Source organism: Monodelphis domestica, chromosome 3 (genome assembly GCF_027887165.1).
Source record: "Monodelphis domestica isolate mMonDom1 chromosome 3, mMonDom1.pri, whole genome shotgun sequence".
Classification (NCBI taxonomy): Eukaryota; Metazoa; Chordata; class Mammalia; order Didelphimorphia; family Didelphidae; genus Monodelphis; species Monodelphis domestica.
This window is the reverse complement of record NC_077229.1, coordinates 90,833,905-90,857,429: the sequence shown is the minus strand read 5'-3', so window position 1 is coordinate 90,857,429 and position 23,525 is coordinate 90,833,905. Positions and strand designations below refer to the sequence as shown.

The following is a 23,525-nucleotide window of genomic DNA, read 5'->3' as shown; positions in this document are numbered from 1 at the left end:
TGAAATCTGACATCAGAAGACCCAGGCTCAATTTCTAGCTATGTATCTTGGCATAATTTATGCCTTCTCTCTGAACTTCAGTTTCCCCTAGCTGCAAAATGAATAGATTTGAGTAAATTATTTCTTAAGGTCCTTTACCATTCTTGCCAGCATGGCACAAATAAGGGATAGTGAAGACAACAAGTTTCTAAGAATTGAGACACTTTCTGGGAGACAGGGCTTAGGGGGGGGCAGGGAAGCAGTTACAGAGGGCCTTACATGTCAGGAGCAGAGAACAAGAAGTGGGCCAGATTGGAGAGGGCCTTGAACATAGCCTAATTTAGACCAGACACAGCAAGAAGTAGGAAGACATCAGAGGGTAGATAGTATCCAAATCCTGAGAGACTGTCATCAACTGCTCATCCCAGTGGCCTTGAAAGTGACCCCCAGTGTTGAAAGAGGTAATTAAGAGCAATTTTAGGCAATCTCTGCTTTTAAACACAGAAATCCAGACATCTCTCAGAGAAAACTCTTGGAGTTCAGATGACTTCACTAAGTAAAAAAGCTAAAGATATTAAAGCCATAACTCCCTGCCCCCTTTCCCACTTGATAATTCTTCCATGGTTCCCAGCAAGTAGAACTTGGAGTTTCTTAACCTTTCATCTGAAAATTACTCTAGAACTTGGAGTTTTCTTAAACCTTTCATCTGAAAATTACTCCTATTGGCCCACCCCACACTGGACCCTTGAGATCAGAACCCACAGATAGTAGAGAAGGGAAGGACTTAACGTCATTCTCTTCCCACCCAAGAAATTGCTTGAACCTTCTGGGGCCTCACTCTCTGAATATACCTGACCTTCCTATCTCTCCGAACTCTCACTTCCAGGTGTGTGGGCTCTGAGATCTCTCTCTCTCTCTCTCTCTCTCTCTCTCTCTCTCTCTCTCTCTCTCTCTCTCTCTCTCTCTCTCTCTCTCTCTTCTCTCTCTCTGTCTCTCTCTCTCTCCCCTCCCCTCCCTCTCTCTGTCTCTCTCTCTGTCTCTCCCTCCCTCCCTCTCTCTCTCTCTCTCTCTCTCTCTGTCTCTCTCTCTCTGTCTCTCTGTCTCTCCCTCCTTCCCTCTCTCTCTCTCTCTCTCTCTCTCTCTCTCTCTCTCTCTCTCTCTCTCTCTCTCTGTCTCTCCCTCCCCTCCCTCCCTCCCTCCCTCTCTCTCTCTCTCTCTCTCTCTCTCTGTTTCTCCCTCCCTCCCTCCCTCCCTCTCTCTCTCTCTCTCTCTCTCTCTCTCTCTCTCTCTCTCTCTCTGTTTCTCCCTCCCTCCCTCCCTCCCTCTCTCTCTCTCTCTCTCTCTCTCTCTCTCTCTCTCTCTCTCTCTCTCTCTCTGTTTCTCCCTCCCTCCCTCCCTCCCTCTCTCTCTCTCTCTCTCTCTCTCTCTCTCTCTCTCTCTCTCTCTCTCTCTCTCTCTCTCTCTCTCTCTCACTTTTTCTCTCTCCTCCCCCTTTTTCTCTCTCCCTCTCCCTCTCACACCCTCCCTTACTTTTTCTCCTAATCTTGACCCCTCACATCCCAAAGTCACCATCTCTCTGCTCCAACCCCTGGACACCCCCTCCCCAAACTATATATCTGTGGGATTTCTCAAGGACAAAACCAATGCTCAAGGCTCCCCACAGGAACACTGTGCTGTACTGACCTGGGACTCTCTTGCCTGCCTGTATCTCATAACCTTGCACTGCTGTTCTCTCTGTTTTAGTGGAGGGAGGGGAGGGAATTAGATTACACCTTGTCACAATCAAAGTGGAATCCCCCCACCCCCAACAGATGCCCACATCTGGTCTTCAGCAGTGCGGGAGTGAGGGGGATTGGAATTCAGCTAAGACTGAGATTCTTTGGATCTCTGTCTTGGTTTAAAAAAAAATTACCAAAACCAACCAGCAAATAAAGGAAAGACATTTCCAGTGTTGGGAACTCCCAAAGCAAGAAAGACTTCAAAAGCTGCCACCACCACTGTCACCACCATCACCCAGGGTCAAATGAAAAGCATATCCTCCTCAACCCAGTTGCTGATATGCCTGGATCCATCTGTTCTGACTTTGAATCTGGGTGGGAGGTAGCTGGGGGAGTGGGATGGGGACAGGTGGAGAAATAAGGACCGTGAATGGGGGCAAGAGGCTGGGATACACAGTGGGATCATCCTCTGGGGACCAGCTGAGGTACGAAGTCAGAACACTGGGTCCCAATCTCAGATGTGGGCCTGATGAAAGGGCAGGGCCTGGAGTTGGGCAGTGGGGGCAGCCCTTGCCCCCACCCCCCAACCCCGACAGGTGTAATCTAAGCTTCACTAATACTCTAGAGGCTGTTCATTACTTTGGTGTCCACCATGCTCCTTCCCCCCATCCTCATTTTGGAGTAAGATGGAATAGCTCCTCTCTCCCCAAAATGGCCAATACTGTCCGCCTTCTCACCCCATTGGAGCAGTGGCTTGCTGAATGTTGAGATGTTAACACTGATTTCGTTCCTAGTGCTTCAACCAAATCACTTCACCTTTTGATTTCTCCCTCTCCCCTCCCCAAACCCTCACCCCTTTTCCCCTCCCCCTTGACCCCTTTTTGGTCTGGTTTGGTTTCCTCGCTCTTCCTTTTTTGGGGGGTCTCTTCCTATTGCTTTGACCGGTTTTGAGTTGGTTTTCATGTGAATCGGGGTTTGAAGCGGCAGGTTCTCTCACCACCACCTCCTCCCCCTTTCCGGCCCACCTCCTGCCCTCCTTCACCCCAGTGGGTTCCCCCACCGGGACGCTGGCTAATCGGTGAAGGATTGGAAAAGCCGGAGCCAGCCGGATCCCTCCCCGGGAGCATGCTGAGGACAGAGGCTGGTGTTGCCAAATTAACCCGCCTGGACCCTCCAGTCAGGTCGGTAACCGTGGGTGTGGGTCCTCCGGGGCCCTCTCAGCCTCGCAGGCCCCATACCTGCCTTCCTCTCTAACCCACACCTCAATTTCTGCAGCTGGGGGCAATGATGTTGGGTGGGTCAGTGATGGGTTGAGCCCAAACTTGGCAGAACACAGCCTCGACCACCCCACCACCACCACCCCCATTTCCTGGGACCCTGACCATTGGCTCAGCAACCTCCGCCCATATGCCTGCCTGGTGCAAAAGGATTAAAGATCCTCCTTGGTGGCTGCAACCTAACCAGGCCTCAGAGGGGTCCCCAGAAGGGCAGAAAGCCATATAAGAAGGAATGCATGGCCCACAAATGCATCAGGGAAATATTCCAAGGACACTTGATGAAGCCCAGTGGGGCAATCCTTCATGTAGCACCTACCATGGGCAGGACCTGGGATGGGCACCAGCTGATCCTAGCTGGTGTGACACATCTTTTCCTGAACCCGCAATTTATTCATCTAGCGGATGGCTTTAGTTCATGTTAGGGCTGTGGGCCCTTCAGAATGGCCACTTGTTAGGGTTATTTATTGAACATCTGAGCCATGCCAGCTGCCAGAAGCCTTTCAGGCGCCTGTATTCTTAAGCATAGCTTAGACACCAAAAAGACAGTGAAAGCCATCTGAAGAGAAGGCTGAGCAGAAGCCATTGGGCAAAATAGATGGGTCTTACTTGCATGACAATGTGAGTTGGGCCCTCAGTGTGGACTCACAGGACCTGGGTTCAGATACTGGCTTTGTTCTCTCATTGTACTCCATCTTCATCTATCAACAAACTTAGGGGGACAAACCAGATGGTCTGGACTCTGCTCTTCTCTGTTCTAAGTCAGGGGTTCTTAACCATTTTTTGCATTCTGGATTCCTTTGGCATTCAGTCTAGTAACGCTTGTGATCCCCTTCTCAAAAGAATGTTTTTAAATGCACAAAATAAAGTATAGAGGATTTTAAAAAGCAATCAAATCAAAATACAGTCATCAATTTTTTAAAAATTCATAGACCACCAGAAATCAATACACAGACCCTTTTGGGGGTTTGTGGACCCCAGGTTAAGAACCTTTGCAGTAAGGTTTCCTTTCAACTATGACATACTGTGTGATATGGAGAGAAGAGCCATAGATTCAAAGTTGAAGGACCCAGGTTCAAATGATAGTTGTTATTTGTTTAGCTTTATGACCCTTTGGCTCACAAGACTGAGTAGAGTCATTTTTAAATCCCCTTTGGATGTGCTAACAGCCATTAAATAAGCTAACCATCTGATTTGGAGCAGATTCTTCCACCAAGGCACAGTCACAGTGCTCCCTGAGAGCCATGGGACCACCCTGTTTGTACCCACTTTCTGAACCTGTTCCAAAATGGTGCCCACTCTCTGCCTAGTACCTGCAATGGCCCTCATAGCCACCCCTCGCCTGACCCTCCAGTTATCTTCCCAATAGCTCCCATATTGTGGTCACCTGGCCAGATTCCTATCACTGGGGGGCCCTTTATTTTGAACACTGACCTCTTCCATGGTCTTCACCCCATCCCATATCCCCTCCCCAGGGATAACAGGGAATTTCCCTCTCTTGGGCATTTCCCTTGATCTGGCACTTTTCCCACGTCTCTTTTCAAAGAATTCAAAATCCTGGCCTGGCTGTAGTAGAAGGCATTTGGATTTGGAGTTCTCTAAAAGACCTGGGTTCCGATCACAGCTTTGCCATTCACTGTGACCTTTTGGAAAGCCACTGACATTGTCTGAGCCTCATTTCCTCCATCTGTAAAATCGGAGGAGGACCCCAGATGATCTCTGTGAAGCCTTCCTTCTAGCTCTTAACTCCTAGAATCCCTGTACCATATTCCTCCCTCACAGTGGGCCAGGGACCCAGTTGTGGCTAACAAAGAGCTAGTCAGAGGATTTTTGTGGAGAGGCTCTGGGTAGCACTGGGGGAACACACACTGAGGCCTGGGCTAGTTTGCCTAATTTTTCTCCAGGAAGATCCTGCCTGTCCCATGCACTGTGGCCCCAAGCTCCAACCACAAAGGCCAACTTGAAAAAACAAAGTCTTTTGATTCCCCAGTCTCTGTTGGCTCTTCTCATTCAGCATGGGGGTTTCTCTCCCAGAGGTAGTCCCCCCTTTCTCCTGGCCCCTCCAATCCTAGGCACAAAAAAAAAAACACTTGCTGGGTCCCAGAAGGAAGCCCAAGAAAACTGGTCACCACTAGCCTGTCCTTCTGGGCCTTCCTCATCCCTGGAGGTGGCCAGCCCAGGGCCTAGGCTTGTGTTCTGCCAGGGGGGCCCCCCTCCCCAGGGAAACAGTAGCCCTTTTCCTTTCAGACCCCGATTTTCAGCACCCACACACCCATCCGATATGCTTTCTCTTAGTTTTATTTTTTTAGTCAATTCTGTTTTTTGTCTTTGATTAATTAATCCTCAGTTTGAATTTCCTGTCGTGTCTGTTTCCATGACAACTCAGCGTTCGCATCCCACCTGCTGGTGTTTGTATGTTGCTGTGGATGCTCTCTGCCGACTGGATTCTGTCCAGTGGCGTTCCCCTCATTTCTCTCCTCCATGCCCCCGGCTCTCCTCCAGAAAGTTACATATCTCCTTCTGCACAGCATCCTCCCCATCCACCACCCTTCACCGCCCCCCTGGAAGACTCATCCTGCCCTCCACACCTCCACTCCGTCTGCATGCCCTTCGGTTGGGTTCCATTTAAACTCTCTCTCCATCTTGTCTCCGGTGTGACTCTCTGGGCTTTCGTGGGACTCCGTTTTCTGAAACGCTGGTAGCTTCCTGCCCAGTAGGGCTTCCTGGGCCTTCTCCTCTCCTTCCCACAGGGGTTCCTGTCTGCTGGAGACCCTGGGCCTCCCTTTGTTATACAACCAGCAGCCTTAGTCCCCTTCTCCATTCCTCCTCCTTAAAGGATGAGTCCAGGGAAGGCCCAAGAGCTGAAGCAGGGAGGTTGTTAAAACCTCGCCAAGCACCCCATGATCACCCTCTTCCAGGAGCCAGGGAGGAATGAAGGACAGTGCACTTCCTGAGCCCCCCAAGTTCATTACCAGCACCCCCAAGTCCACTCTGTCAAGGGTAGCATAGAAGACAGGAGCCTTATACCCCTCAATTCTTAAGCTTTGGGCACCAACTGCAGCAGAAATCAAAGACCCTTCAGCCACCCCTTCTTTGCCAGGATGTGGAGGCCTCCTGGTCCACCCTGCATCTTTTGGAGGGGGGTCACCTTCCAGTCCATGCTCCGAGTGTAAAAACTGGAGGTGTGACAGGAGCCCCGGATTCCAGGCACGGCTCTGCCAGGTCCCTTTGGATCTTTAGTAAACCCCAACCCTAAAACCATAGTTGGCTGAGTGTGGACCTGGATGGGGACAGAGGTCTGGGGGATCTATTACAGTTCCTCCAGCTCTTCTAATAATAATGGTGATGATGATGATGATGCTTGAGGACCTTATAGAGGAGGTAGTCCGAGCCTCACTTTTCCCATTTGGTGGATGAGGAAACTTAAGGCTTAGGAGAGGTAAGATGATTTGGCCATGATCATCAGTTGGCTAGTATGGGTTGGAACTGGGACTCAAACTCATACTGCTGGCTCTGGGCCTTCCCAGAGGGCAAGGGCTCTTCCAAAAAACTTTAACCTGGATCTTCTATGCCATGGCATAAGCCCTGCTCTGGGAGAAGAGATTTTTGCAGCTCCTGGGTTCCCAAAAGGTTTCCTCCCAACCGAATAGAATGGGAAAGGGTTCTGCCGCTGGAGAGTCAGAGGGCCAGAGCCAGATCCATGGTGTGGCCTTGAGCAAACCTGTTCCTTGCTCCAGGCCCATGTTTCCCCTTCTATCCGTGGGGGGAATTAGACCAGGGGCTCTCCTAGATCCCTTTCCACTCTAAATCGAAATCCTGAGATCCTTTGCCTTTCACAAGGAAGTCCGTATGGGGTACTGGGCAGAGGGTAGCTAGGGAAGGGGGCTGAGGTCAGGAGCCCCGAAGGAGGTGGCTACCTTCAGAAAACAGAGGCCCCGAAACCCACCCTCCGCCTTCATGTTCTACTGGGTAAGGTCCGAAGGCTGCATCCACTTCTCAGCTAAGGAGATGCATAGAACATGTCACTGTCTTCTCAACGTCCAAAGTCCATCACCCTTGTTTATGATTATGATTATTCTTCTCTTTATTATTATTATTATTATTAATTATTCTATTTATTATTCCGCCAGGGCTGTGATGTGACAATGTGACATGCCACATTGTCTCACATCAGCTAGAATAAGAGTATGCAGCATTGAAGTGGGTTCCCCCTCCCCTCCCCTTCTCTCTTTTTCTCCTCTCTTTTTCTCCTCTCTTTCCTTGCTCTCTTTTCTCTGTCTGTCTTTCCTGTCTCCAGTACCCACCTGGGCATATGCTAGCGGCCCCCCAAGATCTACTCCTTTGCATTTTTTTATCTCTCCTCTGTCCGTTTCTTTCTCTCTCTGCCCCTCCCTATGTCTCTGTCTCTGTCTCTGTCTCTCTTTCTCTCTTGACCTATTTTGCATGATGTTTGTGACTCTGAAAGCTGCATCTATCGATGGAACCTTGTCAGATCTTCAAGAGGCTTTGTTAGGGTTTCTATACCCGAAAACCACAAAAATTTCATTAGAGTTTCTCATCTTTTCCTCTCGGTCCCCGGGTAGGGTGGGGAGGGGGGTGTGAAGGGTTAGGACAGGCTCCCCAAAGACACTGTCATCTCCCCACCAACATCCCCAACTTCTGCTAACTAGGTGGTATTGACATCCCCACGACCAGCCTTTTCATTCACCCTCTCACCCCTCAGAGAGCGAATATAAAGATTCCTGCCTGCATCTTCCTTCTCACCTTGACCAGGAAACCCTCAATTCCTAGGGGCTGGGACACTGGACTTTCCCCGGTTGTACACAAGAGTATTTGTGCATCCACACACATTTTCATACTCTTTCTATCCCCCCCACCCCAAGACACACATACCTGTATTCACACACTTTAATCCCCAAGTTTTCTAGGCCTCCCCAGCCTAGAGTGTGGGAGTTGGGACTAGATAATCCCATTAGCCCAGTCAGGAGTAGAAGATTTACACACACACACACACACACACACACACACACACACACACACACACACACACACACACACACATACACACCGGACCCTAAGAAGATCTGTCTATTTAGGGAGAGGGAAGCCGGATCTGTCAGTAAAGATGAGAAATGACTGATAAATTTTTGTGTCACTATCTGTGCTGTGATGGGTCTACCCTTGATCAATGGAGCCCTGTTGCTATGAAATATCGCTTTGTGTCTATGATATATATATATTGTTTGTGAAGTATCTTATTTTGATATTATTATTTATTTGTGTTTAATTTTTGTTCCTTTAATTTTTTTTGTTTTGTTTTTTAAAAAACTCAAGGGGGGGAGGAAAGAGCCCATTTTGTATTGAAATTGTTTTCCCCTGTTTTTCTTTTTTTCTTTCTTCTTTCTTTCTTTCTTTCTTTTCCTTTCTGTTCTTTTTTTTGTTTTGTTTGTTTCCTCCCCTTGTGCATCTGGCCCCACTCCCCCTGATCCCCAGTACGCCGGGTGGCCCCCCGTTTCTCCATCCTGCCTGTCAGCCACGAGATTATGCCTGGAGGTAACGTCAACATCACCTGTGTGGCCGTGGGCTCCCCCATGCCCTACGTCAAGTGGATGCAGGGGGCCGAGGACCTGACCCCCGAGGATGACATGCCTGTTGGGCGTAATGTCCTGGAGCTCACCGATGTCAAGGACTCAGCCAACTATACATGCGTGGCCATGTCCAGTCTGGGTGTCATCGAGGCCGTGGCACAGATTACAGTGAAGTGTAAGTGGCCCCCAGGGGCCCTCCACTAGCTCAGAATTATCCCCTGGCAGTGGTCCACTGATTCTGTCCTTGCCACTGACATTCTCTGTGACCTCAGACAGGCCATTCCTCCTCCTCTGACCTCAATTTCCACCTGAAAAATAAGTCTGATAAAATCTCAACCACAAGATTGGTTTGAAGCACCAAAGAAGGGCCACTTCCTCTTTGGGATCTCCAACCCATCCCTCAGCAAATGTAGCCTAAGTGTTATGTGACCTAGACTCCCCTTTCCCAACTGACCCACTGGTGACAGCTCTCTGGGCCAGAGTGGAGAACTATCAGAATTCATTTTGATTTATTTATTAAATGTATTAAGCATCCACTGGGTGCAGAGTGCTGTCCTTGGAACTAGAAGTAGCCACTGGGCTTAAATAAGACCCCCATTGGGCTTCCAGTCATTCCAGGCAGAGGAGGCCATCAGTGGTTATTTATTTCATGTTCTGTGATGTATATCCTAGAAGTGTGAAACAAAGGGCTACGTGAGGTAGAGGAGGGGAGAAGGGATCAGAGAAGGCTTCCTAGAACGATGAAGGGGAGGGAATGCTCCTGGGTCCAGGAGGAAGAGAAGGATCTCTGCACAAAGACTAGGGAGGGCATTTCAGACCTGGAAAGAGGTTGGTGCCAAGCTGCAGAGGGCAGGCCCTCCGATGTCAGTGGAGGGGATTTGTATGTCCTCTTCTAGGCAGTGGGGAGCCTTTGAAGTTTTTTGAGCAGGCAGGTGACCTAAGGAAGCTCTCCTCTTTGCCACATGCTCCCAAGTTTGTATTTAGAGTGCTTTGCACTTGGTAGGTGGGCCATAGATGGTTGTCGGTTGACTGACTGATCTCTCCTGCTCCCCAGCCCTCCCCAAGGCCCCTGGAACCCCAGTAGTGACAGAGAATACGGCCACCAGCATCACCATCACATGGGACTCAGGCAATCCTGACCCCGTGTCCTATTATGTCATTGAGTACAAGTCCAAGAGCCAGGATGGCCCTTATCAGATCAAAGAGGACATCACCACCACCCGCTACAGCATTGGGGGCCTCAGCCCCAACTCGGAGTATGAGATCTGGGTGTCGGCCGTCAACACCATAGGACAGGGTCCTCCCAGCGAGTCAGTAGTGACCCGGACCGGGGAGCAAGCCCCGGCCAGCGCCCCCCGAAATGTGCAGGGCCGCATGCTCAGCGCCACCACCATGATCATCCAGTGGGAGGAGCCAGTGGAACCCAATGGCCTGATCCGTGGCTATCGTGTCTATTACACCATGGAGCCTGACCACCCTGTTGGGAACTGGCAGAAGCACAATGTGGATGACAGTCTCCTGACTACCGTGGGCAGTCTGTTAGAGGATGAGACCTACACGGTCCGAGTCCTGGCCTTCACCTCTGTGGGTGATGGACCCCTCTCGGATCCCATCCAGGTCAAAACGCAGCAGGGAGGTAAGTCACTGGTTAGAGGTGTCACCCCTCCGTCATCCCAAGAATTGGGGCTGGAAATGGGATGGTCTTTGTATAAGCCCTGGATCCCCCTTCTAAAACCTAAAAGCTGGGGCAGCTGGGTGGCTCAGTGGATAGAGAGTCAGGCCCAGAAACAGGAGATTTCAGGTTCAAATCTGGCCTCAGATACTTCCCAGCTGTGTGACTCTAGGCAAGTCACTTAACCACCATTGTCTAGTCCAGCAGTTCTCAACCTCTCAATTTGTAGCAATGAGAATACATAATGCATATCAAGTATTTACATTCTGAATCATAACTGTAGCAAAATTACAGTTCTGAAGTAGCCACCAAAATAATTTTTTGGTTTGGGGTCACTTCAACATGAGGAACTGTATTGCGGGGTCACGGCATTAGAAAGGTTGAGAACCACTGGTCTAGTTCTTACCACTCTTCTGCCTTGGAACCAATACACAGAACTAATTCTAAGACAGAAGGTAAAGGTTAAAAAATAAAATAATAAAACCCAAAAGATGAGTGGCCTGGAATATTCATCTTCACCTCACTGGCCTGTAAAATGAGAGGGTCAAGGCTAGAGATGTTTATGAAGGCCCCATCCAACTATAAAACCTATAATTCAGGTGGGGAAAGAGGGAAAGGGACAGTTTGGGATAAGGCTTCCCCATCCATTTTTGTCTTTTTCTCAACTTCCTTACCTTCTGGTCACCCCTGACTTGCCAGTACCTGGACAGCCCATGAACTTCCGGGCAGAAGCTAAGTCAGAGACCAGCATCAGCCTGACCTGGAGTGCTCCTCGGCAGGAGAGTATAGTGATGTATGAGCTACTCTACCGGGAAGGAGACCATGGCAAAGAGGTACCATCCTGTAGGATGTGGGATTTGGGGAAGAATGGGAAAAGTGAGGGTAGGGGGTGGGAGGAATGGCTCAACCAGGGCCAAGTCAAGCTACAGAAGGTACCATGACCTCAATGAAACCAACCCCTAGATTTGCTATGGGGTTTCTATCACTCTGTGTCTTTCTAGCAATTAGAGAAGAAAAAGAAATTGAAGAGCTCAAAGTAGGCAGTGAGGAAACTAAACTCTTTGCAGATGACATGATGGTATACTAAGAGAATCCAAGGAAATCAACTAAAAATCTAGTAGAAATAATCAATAACTCTCTGTCTTTTTCACTCTCTCTCTCTCTCTCTCTCTCTCTCTCTCTCTCTCTCTCTCTCTCTCTCTCTCTCTCTCTCTCTCTCATTCTTTCACTCTCACTCTCCATCTCTTTCTTATTCTTTCTCCACCTTCCCTCCTCTCTCTCCCTCTCCATTATTCTATCATTCTCTTCCTCCTCCTTCTCCTTCTCTCCGTCCCTCTCTCTCTCTTCCCCTCTCCTTTTACCCTTCCCTCCTTTCTTATTCTTCACCCCTCTCCTTTTTCTCTCTCTGCCTCTTCTGTGCTCTCCTCCTTCTTCCTCCTTCTTTCCTCTCTCTTCATCTCCTTTCTCCTTCCTCATCTCCCTTCCTTCTCCCTCCCTACTCCTCTATCCTCCTCCTTCCCTTATCTCTCTATACCCTCTGCAATCCTAGGTAGGGAAAAACTTTGGACCTACCACCTGGTTCATCGTGGAGGACCTGAAGCCCAATACTGAGTACACCTTCCGCCTGGCAGCCCGCTCTGCACAAGGCCTGGGGGCCTTCACCTCGGAGGTCAGGCAGCGCACTCTCCAGTCTAGTAGGTGTCTCTCCTGTCCCGGCCCTACTGTGAGGGAGGGGAGCCAGGCAGGGCCCCCCTCCCAGTCCCACTCCACCTGCCCATCCCAGAGAGCTTCGGGCCTGTGGAATGGACCCATCCTCACGGGGAGAGGAGGAAGAAAGGACCAGTCGTCAGGGCCAGAGGGTAGCTGACAGTGGGGGGAGGGAATCGTGTCAGAGTCCCCCTATCCCCTTCCCCAGGCTCTCCTGGGGCTGTGGGGCAGGGAGACACTCAGAGAGCTCTTCTCCTACCCTCCAAGCCCTTGGCTTAGTCCAGCTCCCAAGCCTTGGAACACAACAGACAATGACACTTGGCATGGGATTTAGTACACCTAGATTTAAGCCTCTCATTTGCCATCAACTTGAAGCACAGCCTTAGCAAGTCCCTTTTCTTTTCTTTTCTGGGCCTTATTTTCCCCATCTGCAAAATGGGAGAAGGTGAAGGGAATGTGGGGAAGAGATTGGGTGTGCACTAACTGGTCTCCAGAGTCCCCTCTAGTTCTGTGAGTCTCTGAAATGTGTCCCAAGGGAAGGTGGGACCACCTGGAGTAATGCCCTATAGCACCGAGGCTTGGGGCTGTCAGTGTGAAGAGTTTGGGGGGGCTGGGCTAGAGCCCCTTTCTGGCCCTTCGTTCTCCTGTCACAGCTAAGGGATTGAAGAAACAGAGGCAGCCCGGGGTTGTGGAGGGATTCCCGAATTCATGGTCTCTGACCTGGCATTGCTTGTTAACAGTAGTGTAAACTTGGGCTCCTGCCAGAACTTGGTTTCACTTAAGATCTTGGGATGGGGGGGTGGACCCGTGACCCCCCCCCCCAGGTTCCAGTCTAGGCAGTCCAGCTATTTAGTTTAATGGATTGTGGGCCATAGTCTTGTATCCAACAACACCGTCCTATACTGAAGTCCCCCTTACTACACAAGGGGCCGCTGGCCAGGTTGTTCTGTGTTTCCCTTCTCTTCCCATCTCCCCTCATCCCCCCTGGGTTACATCTTCGGCCCTGAGCTGTGTGTGGTCAAGAACAAGCCCAAAGCACAGAGAGGCAGCCCTGGCCACAGACCTCCTCTCCAGGGAGACCCCGCTGCGTTACCCCACTGATGGGAGGAGATGACCCCCAAGCAGGACGATCACTCAAGCAGCAAGCATTTATGCAGCATCCACTTGTGTTTCACACATTATTATTCTTGTAGCCGCATTTATTGAATGCCTGAAGATTTAGAAAACATCATTCATGTAGTATCTCAGTGGATCTTCACTACCACCCTGGGAGAGGGACACTACAAGTTATTTCCATTTACAGATGATTTGCCCAGAGTCACAGAGCACACTCTCCTAGGAGACTGAAGCACATGCATGAAATAGTCCCTTCAGTACAGAAGAGGCAGCATGCACGCACACCCACACTAAATATAAGGGAGAGGGCCGGCCTCTGAGAACTCTCTAAGACCCTTCGGGAGGCTGGCATCGTCTCGTTCAAAGGGGGGTGGAGGGGGAGGACAGAGGAAGAGAGAGAGAGAGAAGGAGAAGGGGAGAGACAGAGAGAAAGAGAGGGAGGGAGATGAAGAGGGAGAGGGGGAAGAGATAGAGAGGAGAGAGACAAAGAGATGGAGAGAGGAGAGAGAAGAGGGGGAAGGGGAGAGAGACAAAGAGAAAGACAGGGAGGGAGGGAGAGAGGGGGGAGGGGGAAAGAGAGAGAAGAGGGGGGGAGAGAAAGGGGAAATATTTAATATTGAAAAATAAAATAGGGAACAAAGGACTTGGCAAAGGCCAGGATTCCTATCCCACCTGGAATCGATTTTGCATCATTTTTCTTCCTCTTGCCATCTCTTAGAGATTCCATAACTTGAGTGAGGCTGCCCTTAATTTGGAAGCACCACACTGGTGGGATGACCGTGAACAAGTCACCCATCATTTCTTCCCTTGTACCAGGAAGGGGGTTCACCTAGACAGTACCAGAGGCCACTGTGCCTCTAAGTCCTCCGATGCTGCCTGATCTGGGGTCGGCCTCAGGATCAGTGGGCGCAGGGGCCCAGGCAGAGATGGTGCCAATCCCAGAATTCTCTGCCTCTGGGAGGAGGCACTTAGGTTGATGGCAGCTCCCCAGAATTTGGGAGCAGGTGCAGAGAACTGGGACTCTGCAAAGGGAAGGAGACGTCTCCGGGGTGTCAGGTTATAGGGACTATATAACTAGAACAGATTCTTTGAGCCCCAGCGTGTTGGGTGGAAGGCACGGGCTCAAAGCCTGGCCCCACAAAGGTCTCCTTTGACTTCTCAGCCAGCTAGTTGGGGCCGTAGCTAGAAAGTAGACCTTGTAGTGGAGAAGGTCCAAGTTTACATCCAGTCTTAGACGATTCCCTGCTCTGTGGACCTGGTCAAGGCACTTCTGTCTCTGTAAAAAGAGGATACTAATAGCCCATAGTTCCCGGGGTTGTTTTGAGCTTGTACAGCGCTTTGCTAACATTAAAGGGCCCTACACATACTAGCTATCACGGTTAAAACGATGCTCGGGGTCGGCCCTCTCCACACAGCCAGTCTCCTTAGCCTTCTCCTCCCCTCGCTCCCCTCCATCCGTCTGCCCTGCCATCCCCCTGGGTGCTCCGCTCTCCCAGGCCCCAGGCTTGCTTTCTGCTCCCCCCTCCCCAGCGTGGCCGAGGGGAGGGCGCGAGTCCTTCCTAAGCCTTTCTCTCCCCGTCTCTCTGACGTGCAATTCTGCCCCAGCATCCCTTCCTTCCGTTAAATCCATTAAACTAAAGGTAAAGTATGCCCTGTCTTTCTGAAGAAGCTGGAATTTTTAAACCCTTCAAGTACCAGAGACACACCTGTAGTCATCAGCGCCGACTCCCCCCGGTGCTGGGGGCATTGTCAGTGTGGCCGCTGGTGCCGACCAGAGCCATCCTGGGCCGAGTCCATGCAGGGGGAGGCCAGGGAAGCCGGGAGGGCTCCGTCGGTACCTGGCTCAGGGAGCCCAGAGAGAGGACTTGGAGCTGCTGGAGCCCGGCGGCCTGGGACACGCCGGGCTCATTCTCCAACCCCACAGCCCCCCCCCCCCCCCCCCCCCCCCCGAGATGGGGCTTCCTTCCCTCTCCTCCCGTTTCCTCCCCCTCCCCCTTCTCCCCCAGCCGATTCCTGGAGCCTCATAGGATGCGCCGAGTCTATGGTACTTAAAGGTTTAAAAAACGTGTTTCCGTCCGAGGTCAGTAAGGGCCATCCTTGTGGCTTGGGCAGTCAACTTTGAACCTGTAAAAGATGGCATTTCAGGTGAGTACGGGCTGGGCTCAAGCAGATTCACAAATACAGCTCACCCTGCGTGCACCCCCTCCCCGACTCCTCCATCCCAGGAGTGGGGCCCCTTGCCCTAGCCCCGGCCCCCCAGTGACTCTCCTCTTAGGGTCTGGCAGGAGAGTGGGGGGCAGAACACACGCTGCACCAGGACTCCCAGAGCCCTGCATTTCCCCTCCCTAGCTGTGAGACTGGATTGAAGCCCGCCTCTGCTCCCTATGTGTGACCCTGAGCAAGTCACTTTCCCTGTCTAGCCTCAGTTTTTTCCTCTGAAATGAGAGAATCTTTCACTATACAACCTTGAAAGGCCCCCTCCTCTCTCTCTCTCTGAGCCTCCGTCTCCCCATCTGTCAAATGAGACAAGATGTACAAGACGGTCCCTTCTCAAATCTCTGACGTGAGCATGCCTCCCCCCCTCTAGGAGCCTCAGTTTCCCCATCTGTCAAACGGGGGAATGGTACAAGATGGTCTGTGCCCACTCTGTAAAACGCTCTGAAGCACAGACTCTGGTTTTGCACATCAGGACCCGGACCCCTTCCCTAGCAGTCACGCAGGTTGGGCTGGGTTGTGAAGGAAACTGATGGTGCCCTGAGCTCCCCCAGGAAGTAGCTTCAGCCTGCTTGGCCCTCGGGGTCCATTTCTGAGCAGCTAACTATCCGTTCTCTCCTGTGGGGCCCCCTGGCCGCGGGGGGCAGGGTGGGGAGGGAGGAAGACGCTCCCTTTCTCCTTCCCCTCCCTCCCCCAGGCCCTCCCCGCCTCAGCGCCCCATGGTTATCATCAGGAGGAGGCCAGGCCCTGAGCACAAGGCCCTGCTCTCTGGGTTGGGGGATGAGGCTGGGCCCTCCTGGATCAGAGCGGGTGAGTGAGTGAGTGGGTCCAAGGAATGGGCACAGTGAGTCTGAGGACAGGAAGGCCAGGCATGTCACAGTGGGGCTCAGCCCCCTTAGGCCCGGATGGCAAGGGTAGGTTGAGGCCAGACCTTCTCTGCAGTGGGTTTCTGAAAGGAAAAAAAAACAAAAACAACCACCTTCATCAGACACGGGAGGCTCAGGATGGCTCGTTCTTCTTCATCCTGGTAAATATCTCTCGATGCTCTTGGAGCCATCTGGAAAGCCTGGTGCCTACAGTGGAGGGACTCCTAGAAAGCCCCTTCCTCTCTCTGGATGAAATAGAGGACCCCTAAGCTCTCTCCTAATGCTCTGTCCTCTGACCCAAGACCACGGACGCATGACGGGGCAGGAACCCTCCCGTGCACCCCAGTAGAATCAGGGCATGTCAGAACTCTAAGGGACTTCCTCTATGACAGCCTTCGAAAGTGGGTCATCCAATTTCTGTCCAAATACCTCTGATGGGGAGCTCATTACCTGTCAAAGCTGTGCATTTCGTTTTGGGAAGTTTTCATTGTTAGAAAATTTTCCTTTCCCATATGTCAAGGCAGCATCTGCCTCTCTTCCACTTTCCCCTCATTGCTCCTAATTCTGCCCTCTGGGGCCAAGCAGAGCAATTTGAATCCTTGGGCCTAAGTCCCCATCTTGAGTCCTTCCCAGAGAAGCCTTTATGTGTTCCTCTCTGGGTTTCCCAGTACTCAGTGTGGGTGGTAAAGCTTAGCTTAGCACCAAGAAGAGCCATCCTAGCCTCCAGAGACCCATCACGAGCTTGGTCTGGCCTCCTAGCTCAGTTTCTGTCCTTCCCTCGTAAGAAAGTCTTTATAAATTAGCAGTTGAAGAGTGGAAGGTACGTACCCAGACTGGGAGTTTTCTGGAAGGCGCTCGTTCTATCTGTCCGTCTTTCTTTCTTTATTACAATTATGATTATTATTGCCATTGTCTGTTTTATTATGATTTGGTTTTTTTTTTCCTCTTTTTAGCTCAATCCTTCATTTCCTCAAACACTTTGGTTTGTTTCCATCTGCCACAGTTCCTTGGATTTGTTCTTGAGTTTCCTTGGTTGTTTTTGGTTGGGGTCACTAGCCAGGAGTTTGGGGAGATGGAGGAAGAGTCCCAGATATTTTTTTTATTCTGGGCAAGTCTGGATAAAAATAAATCCTCTACTTTTAAGTATCTCCTTCCAGGCAAAATGGAAGAAGGATTCCAAGTGTCTTGCTTTAAGCACAAATGGGGAAGAGGTCTAGGTATTTTGCTTCAAGCAAAACTAAGAAATCTCATACAAGATGTCTTGGTTCAAGGGAGACAGGGAAAGCAGTCTAGATGTCTTTTCTCTGGACAGATCTGGATCTTGCTTTGTTCAAGCCTAGGGAAGGTTTTTAAGTCTTCCTTTGGGTGATATTTAATAAGTATGTCTCACACTAAATGCATTTCAAATGAGCCTAGGAAAAAGCTCTAGTTGCCTCAAAGTATGTAAGACTAGTAAGAAATTCTAGTTATCTTGTTCCAGGCATCTCTCCTGATCTCACTTTAAGCAAGGTTGGAGATGGGTTCTAGATCCTTGCTCTAGATAAGCTCTAGAGAAGGGCTTATTCCAAGTGGCTTATTCCAAACAAGGCTGGAGATTGGTATGAGGTGACTCATTCCAAATGAGTCTGGGAAAAGATTCTAGGTATGTTGCTGTAGGAGAAGCTTGGATGACTCATTTTTGTCAGGGCTGAGAAGAGATCTGGATATATCATTTCAGACGAGGCAAGGAAAGGGTTCTGAGTATCTTCCTCTAAGCAGAACGGGAGAAATAATTCAAGAGTTCATCTTCTGAAGCTGAGAGAATTCTAAATATCTCACTCAAGTGGATGCTAGAGGAGATGTAATATTCTCAAGGTGATTCTGGGGTTGGAGGTTCCAGGTATATCACTCAGTTCCTCAGACTGAAGAAAGTAAGCCATTCCAAATGCCTTCCTCCTGGTAAAATTGGAGAAGAGTTTGGGAGGTCCTCTTCCCAAGTGCTGCTGGGGAGGGTTCTAGGTATCTTGTTCCAGAGATGGCTGGGGAAGCCAACATGCCTGCCATGCTAGCTTGAGGAAGTTCTAAGCATTTTATTGTTACATGAGAGTTGAGACTGGGTTCTAAGTATCTTGTTGCTGAATATCTTGGCTCAGACACAAAACCACAGGGTTCTAGGTATCTCACTTCATGTGAGGAGTTGAAAGAGTTCTAGGTAGCTCATTGCATGTGAAGTCAGGTGATGAGAAGATGAGGCTAGAGAAGGGTTCTGGGTATCTTCTTCCAAGTGAGGTTCTCAGCATCTCCTTCCAGTCAATTCCTCTGAAGGCTGCATTTTAACCTGGGAGACAGTAAGAGTCTTGTTCACCGACTCAGAGACATCTCCCTCTTCTCCCCACTTTGGGACACTATTTCCCCAGTCCTTGGGAGGAAAGCTCTGTCTGTTCTGCCTTTCCCAGGCCTTCGGAGCCCAGAACTCAGGCCTTCCTCCACAGGGAGACAAAACTCTTGGCTAGCATCCCCCATGTTGTCTGCCAGATTTCGGTTTGGTTCCTTGGGCAGGGCTGGGTTCATTTCTGACCCTCCACCCAGGGCCCATTCCTCTGCATCTGGGCTTTTCATTTCAGAGCTAAGTTTGTTTGGTTTTTTCCACACACACATTTTATTTCATTTTGGATTTGTTTTATTTCTGTTTGTTTTGTTATCATCTTCTTTTTTTTTTTTATCTTTCCCATCTTTTGTTTCCCCCTTCCCTTGCCCCCCTCCCTTCCCTCCCTCCCCTTCCCACCCCCCACAATTCTCCCCCTTCAATAGAACCGTCCGCCCCCCCTCAAGACGTAAAATGCGTCAGCACCAGATCCACGGCCATTCTGGTAAGTTGGCGCCCGCCGCCCGCCGAGAGCCAAAACGGTGACCTAGCGGGCTACAGCGTGCGCTACCGAGCCCTGGATTCTGAGGACCCACATCCCCGGGAGGTGAAGCAGATTCCCCCCAGCACCACGCAGATCCTCCTGGAGTCCCTGGAGAAGTGGACTGAGTACCGCATCACCGCGGTGGCCCACACGGCCGTGGGACCAGGGCCCGAGAGCTCGCCCATCATCATCCGCACCGACGAAGATGGTAAATGTCCCCCAGGGACCCCCATGGGTGGGGGGAAGGGGGAGGGTGGACTGCTCTGCCCTGAGTCCCAGCACCTGCTCCCCCTCGCAAGACCCAGGTCCAATGACAAGGGCTGGGGTCAAGGGTTTCCTCCTAGCAGGCACCCACAAACTGCCACAGGGGAAAATATAAGAATGTAAGTAACTGGGGACTGGAAAGGCCCAACTAATCTCTGAAGGCCTAGACTTGCTGGATGGCCTAAAGCAAATGACTTTGCCTCTCTGGTCCTCAGTCTCCACTATCCTTGTACCCCATTATCTTTTTTAAAAAAATGTTTAATGTGGTCCAAATTAGCAAAACACTAGCTATTTAATTAACAACTCAGGTCCCTTTTCTAGACCCCACTTTTCACCTCAATAAAATGAGGGGGTTGAACTAGTATCTTTTATATAACTATATAATAGTTCATGTAATCCATATTATACTTCCTATAAATCCCATAATATTCTGGGAAGATCCCTCCCCCAAGAGTAAGGAGGCCGAGGAACAAAGCCCTATTCAACCACTCACTCTCTGCATGACTGAACAACTCACTTTCTTTCTTTATTCTGGGCCTCAGTTTCCCAGTCTGTGAGATCGGTATGATGATAATTCTTGCCCTGCCTGCCTGCTAGGGTGATTGTGGGACACCAAGGAAATTGGGGCGGGGCAGGAGTGTTGGGGTTGGTGTGTTTTTTCTCCAAAGAAGGACACTATTCTGTGCAAAGATGCGGGGTGAGCGTGCTTGTTTCTGGGCCTATCGTGCCAGAGAATACTGAGCACTGGCCTTATCCCATGCCAAACCCCTCAGAGGAGCTCCCCAAGGACAGCCAACCAGGGTCCTTGATTCCTTCCTGGCCCTGTTCACAGCTCCAGTGAGACGGCAAGGGGAGTCACGGAGCCATTAGGAGGAAGGGGAGCCCCACAGGGCCTGTCGTGTCCATGTCTGGGGGTTAGAGAGCCAGCTGGACTCTAGGCTTCCTAGATAAATCCTGACCCTGGGCCCAGCCTGGGAATGGGAGTAGCCAGCTGGGGGCATCTTCTGAGAGATTCCCCTGCCCCACGTTGGCAGAGCCTAGCCTTGTACAGCATTATCCATTCTGCCCCCTCCCTCCCAAGCCTGATGAGGCTTCCCAGCCCAGGACTAGGCCTGATTTTGAGTCAGGGGACCCAGGCTCAGATTCTGCGGGCCTTCTCTTCACACACAAAATGAGACTGGACTGCCCGATCTCCAGGGTTCCTGTCCACTCTGACTCCTCCAGCCGAGCTCTGCTTCCCGTTTTCCAGAGGGGTGGTGCTGCCACACTGTGTGAGGGTTAGCTGTGTGGGTTCAGGGTCCAGAGCCCCCAAACCCAGCCCCGACCTGCCCATGCCCAGAGCCACGGGGAACGCCCCAGTACCTGTGGCTCCCAGTGGGCAGGTGGCGGCCAGGGGTCCGGCTGGCGTTAACCCTGGACCCCACCCCACCCCCTCCCCTCCCTTCCCTCCTTCCCCCTGTCTCCCTGTCCCTCTAGTGCCCAGTGCGCCCCCTCGGAAGGTGGAGGTGGAGGTGCTGAACTCCACAGCCATCAGGGTGCTGTGGCGCTCGCCTGTCCCCAGTCGGCAACATGGACAGATCCGAGGCTACCAGGTCCACTACGTCCGCATGGAGAACGGCGAGGCCAAGGGGCTGCCCCAGATCAAGGACGTCATGCTGGCCGATGCCCAGGTGGGTGAGCTCGAGCGGGCAGGGCCGGGGAACAGGGAGGGCAGGCCGAGCTAGGACAGGCCCAGGGCTCCGAGCCCCTAGTAGACACGCACCGCCTCCTTCCTCGTCCGATTCCTCCAGCCGCCGTGGCTCATCCTCTAGCTAGGATAGACGCCATCCCTCCTCCCGGCCTTCTCTGTCCTTCCCTTCTCTCCCCATCCACCTTCTCCCTCTGGCCTTCGGCCTGTTTCCTCCGGGGATTCTCTGCCTCCCTTTCCTCTCCTCCTCTCCCCTCTGGCCATCCTGCCTCCTCGTATTCTCACCTTCACTCCTCTCTCCTTCTCTGCCCAGTGGGAAACAGATGATACAGCCGAATACGTGAGTACCGCCCTCTCCCGATGCCCTGACCCCACTTCCTGTGCCGTGCCGTGCCGTGCCGTGCTTCGTCCCCTTGCTCCAAGCCTGTGGCCATTGCACGCGTCCTCTGCACGCCTTCTCCTCCTCCTTCCTTCCCTCCCTAGCCCCGGCACCACCACAGGGCTTCCTCCTCCCCACTCTGGGGGCTTCCAGAACAGAGAGTCATCTCATTCCAGAGTCAGGAGAGTCCAGCTCTAGGCTGGGGGCTTTGAGGCTTCCCCTGCCCACAGAGCCTGGCTTGGTTGCTCCAGAGTCCCCATCTGTATGTGGGGAGAGGAGTCACTGCAGGGTCGGTAAAGAACAGTGGTTTAAGGATGGCTCAGTGATTTGAGAGCTGGGCCTGGAGACAGGGAGGTCCTGGATTCAAATCTTATCTCAGATTCTTCCTGGACAAATCACTTAACCCCCAATGCCTAGCCCTTATGACTCTTCTGCCTTGGAACCAGTATTGATTCTAAGATAGAAGGGAAGGGTTTTTGGTTTTTGTTTGTTTGTTTGTTTGTTTGTTTTTTAAGAATAGTGGTTTAGAAATAGGATTACCTTGGGTTCAAGTTCTAGACCTGCCTCCTCCAAATTATGGAGCCATGGAAAAGTTTTTCCCCTCCATGAAATTCATTTTTCTCCTCTGTAAAATGAGGCACTTGTATTAGATAGGCTCTAAGGGCCTTCCCAGGGCTGCCATTCAGTGGTCTAAAGACTCTACCAGATCTGCCATTCCATGTTTTAAGGGTCCTCCAAACACCGACATTCTGTTCTGCAAATTGTTCTTCTCAGCTCTGCTGCCTTGTTCTGAGGCCCCTTCCAGCCCTGACACTGCCTGTTCTAAAGATCCTTCTAGTGCTGACATTGTCTGTTCTAAGGGCTCTCCCACCACTGACAGTCTGTGTTTTGTTATTCTAAGGACCCTCTCAGCCTTATTATCCCATGTTCTAAGGCCTCTCACAACTCAGACATTCTTTGTCCTTAGATTTCCCAGTTTTAATATTCTCTATCCTAAGACCAGCCCCAGCCCTGATTATTCTATCCTGAAGTCTTTCCCAGCTCTAATATTCTCTGTTTTGGGGGTCCTTCCACCTCTGACAGTTTTTTGTTCTACAATTCCTCCCAAAACTGACATTCTCCATTCTGGGGACTTCCCAGCTCTGACAGTGGTCTTATGGAGAGACGGGAGAATAATATTGATAACAATAGCATTGTTTCTTCATAATTCACAGTTTTCAAAGGGCTTTGCCCCACCACACTTTGAGGAAGGTAGGATGCCCATCATAGAGAGGGGATTCTGAGGACCAGGGAGTTCAGGAAATGTCTTAGTAAAAGCTCACAGTAATATAAAACTTGAAGGTTTACCAATTCCTTCTTCCACTCTGAAGTATTCGGCACCTGGATGGCTACCACCATTTTACAGATGGAAAAACAGAGGCTCATGGTCATGCCAAGTATCACAGTCAGTATTCGAGCAAAGGCTTCCTGATATTCAGGTCAATGTGTTTTTCACTATGATGGGAGAAGTCCTGGTGTCCTAGTCTGAGAAGAAAAGTAAGACTTTCCCTATACCAGGAATCCCTAGCACTCATTCCATGGGAAGCCAATGTGAAGCATAAGATTTGGGTTCAAGTCCAGACCTTGCTATTTGTGTGACCTTAGGCAAGTCATTTCTTTCTTTTTCCTCAATGGATAGAGAACTGGCCCTAGAGTCAGGAAAACCCGGTTTCAAATGCCGCATCACACACTTAGCTGGTGAACCTGGGCAAATAATTTAATCTTTCTCAGCCTCAGTTTCTTTTGTAAGATGAGGATAATAATAGCACCTACATCCCCAGGATTGTCATGAGATGATATTTGTCAGGCACATTATAAGTCCTAAATTCATGCTATATAAATTCTAGCAACTGTCATTATCATTATTATTATTATTATTATTATTATTATTATTATTATTATTATTATTATCTATGACATACAGATAACCCTAGGCTCCGATCTCATTGTCTGGACCTTTGCTATGAGCAAGGAAAACATGATGTGGCCAGAAAGGCAGCTCAAGTCTCTGCCTTAGGCTGTGGGTCTCTAAAATCCTTGAAATAACTGAAATTTAGGATCATAAAATTTGAATCTGGAAAGATGCTTTGAGATCATCTAGTACAAACCCTCACCCCTGCTACATCATTTTGCA

The 23,525-nt window shown here is 50.6% G+C and overlaps 1 protein-coding gene across 18 annotated transcripts in view; it reads left to right on the top strand.

Annotated features, from left to right (window-relative positions):
• Positions 1-23,525, top strand: part of PTPRS (protein tyrosine phosphatase receptor type S) — a 223,695-nt gene that overhangs the window by 156,634 nt on the left and 43,536 nt on the right. For 8 of the 18 annotated variants that reach the window (XM_056822472.1, XM_056822469.1, XM_056822473.1 and 5 more), the window contains 7 exons: positions 8,465-8,734; positions 9,614-10,195; positions 10,931-11,064; positions 11,781-11,925; positions 18,925-19,230; positions 20,763-20,956; positions 21,287-21,313. In XM_056822472.1, coding sequence (XP_056678450.1) covers positions 8,465-8,734; positions 9,614-10,195; positions 10,931-11,064; positions 11,781-11,925; positions 18,925-19,230; positions 20,763-20,956; positions 21,287-21,313 — 1,658 coding nt within the window. The remainder of the gene's footprint in view (positions 1-8,464; positions 8,735-9,613; positions 10,196-10,930; positions 11,065-11,780; positions 11,926-18,924; positions 19,231-20,762; positions 20,957-21,286; positions 21,314-23,525) is intronic. The other 10 variants (XM_056822484.1, XM_056822481.1, XM_056822480.1 and 7 more) reach the window with 2 other exon arrangements.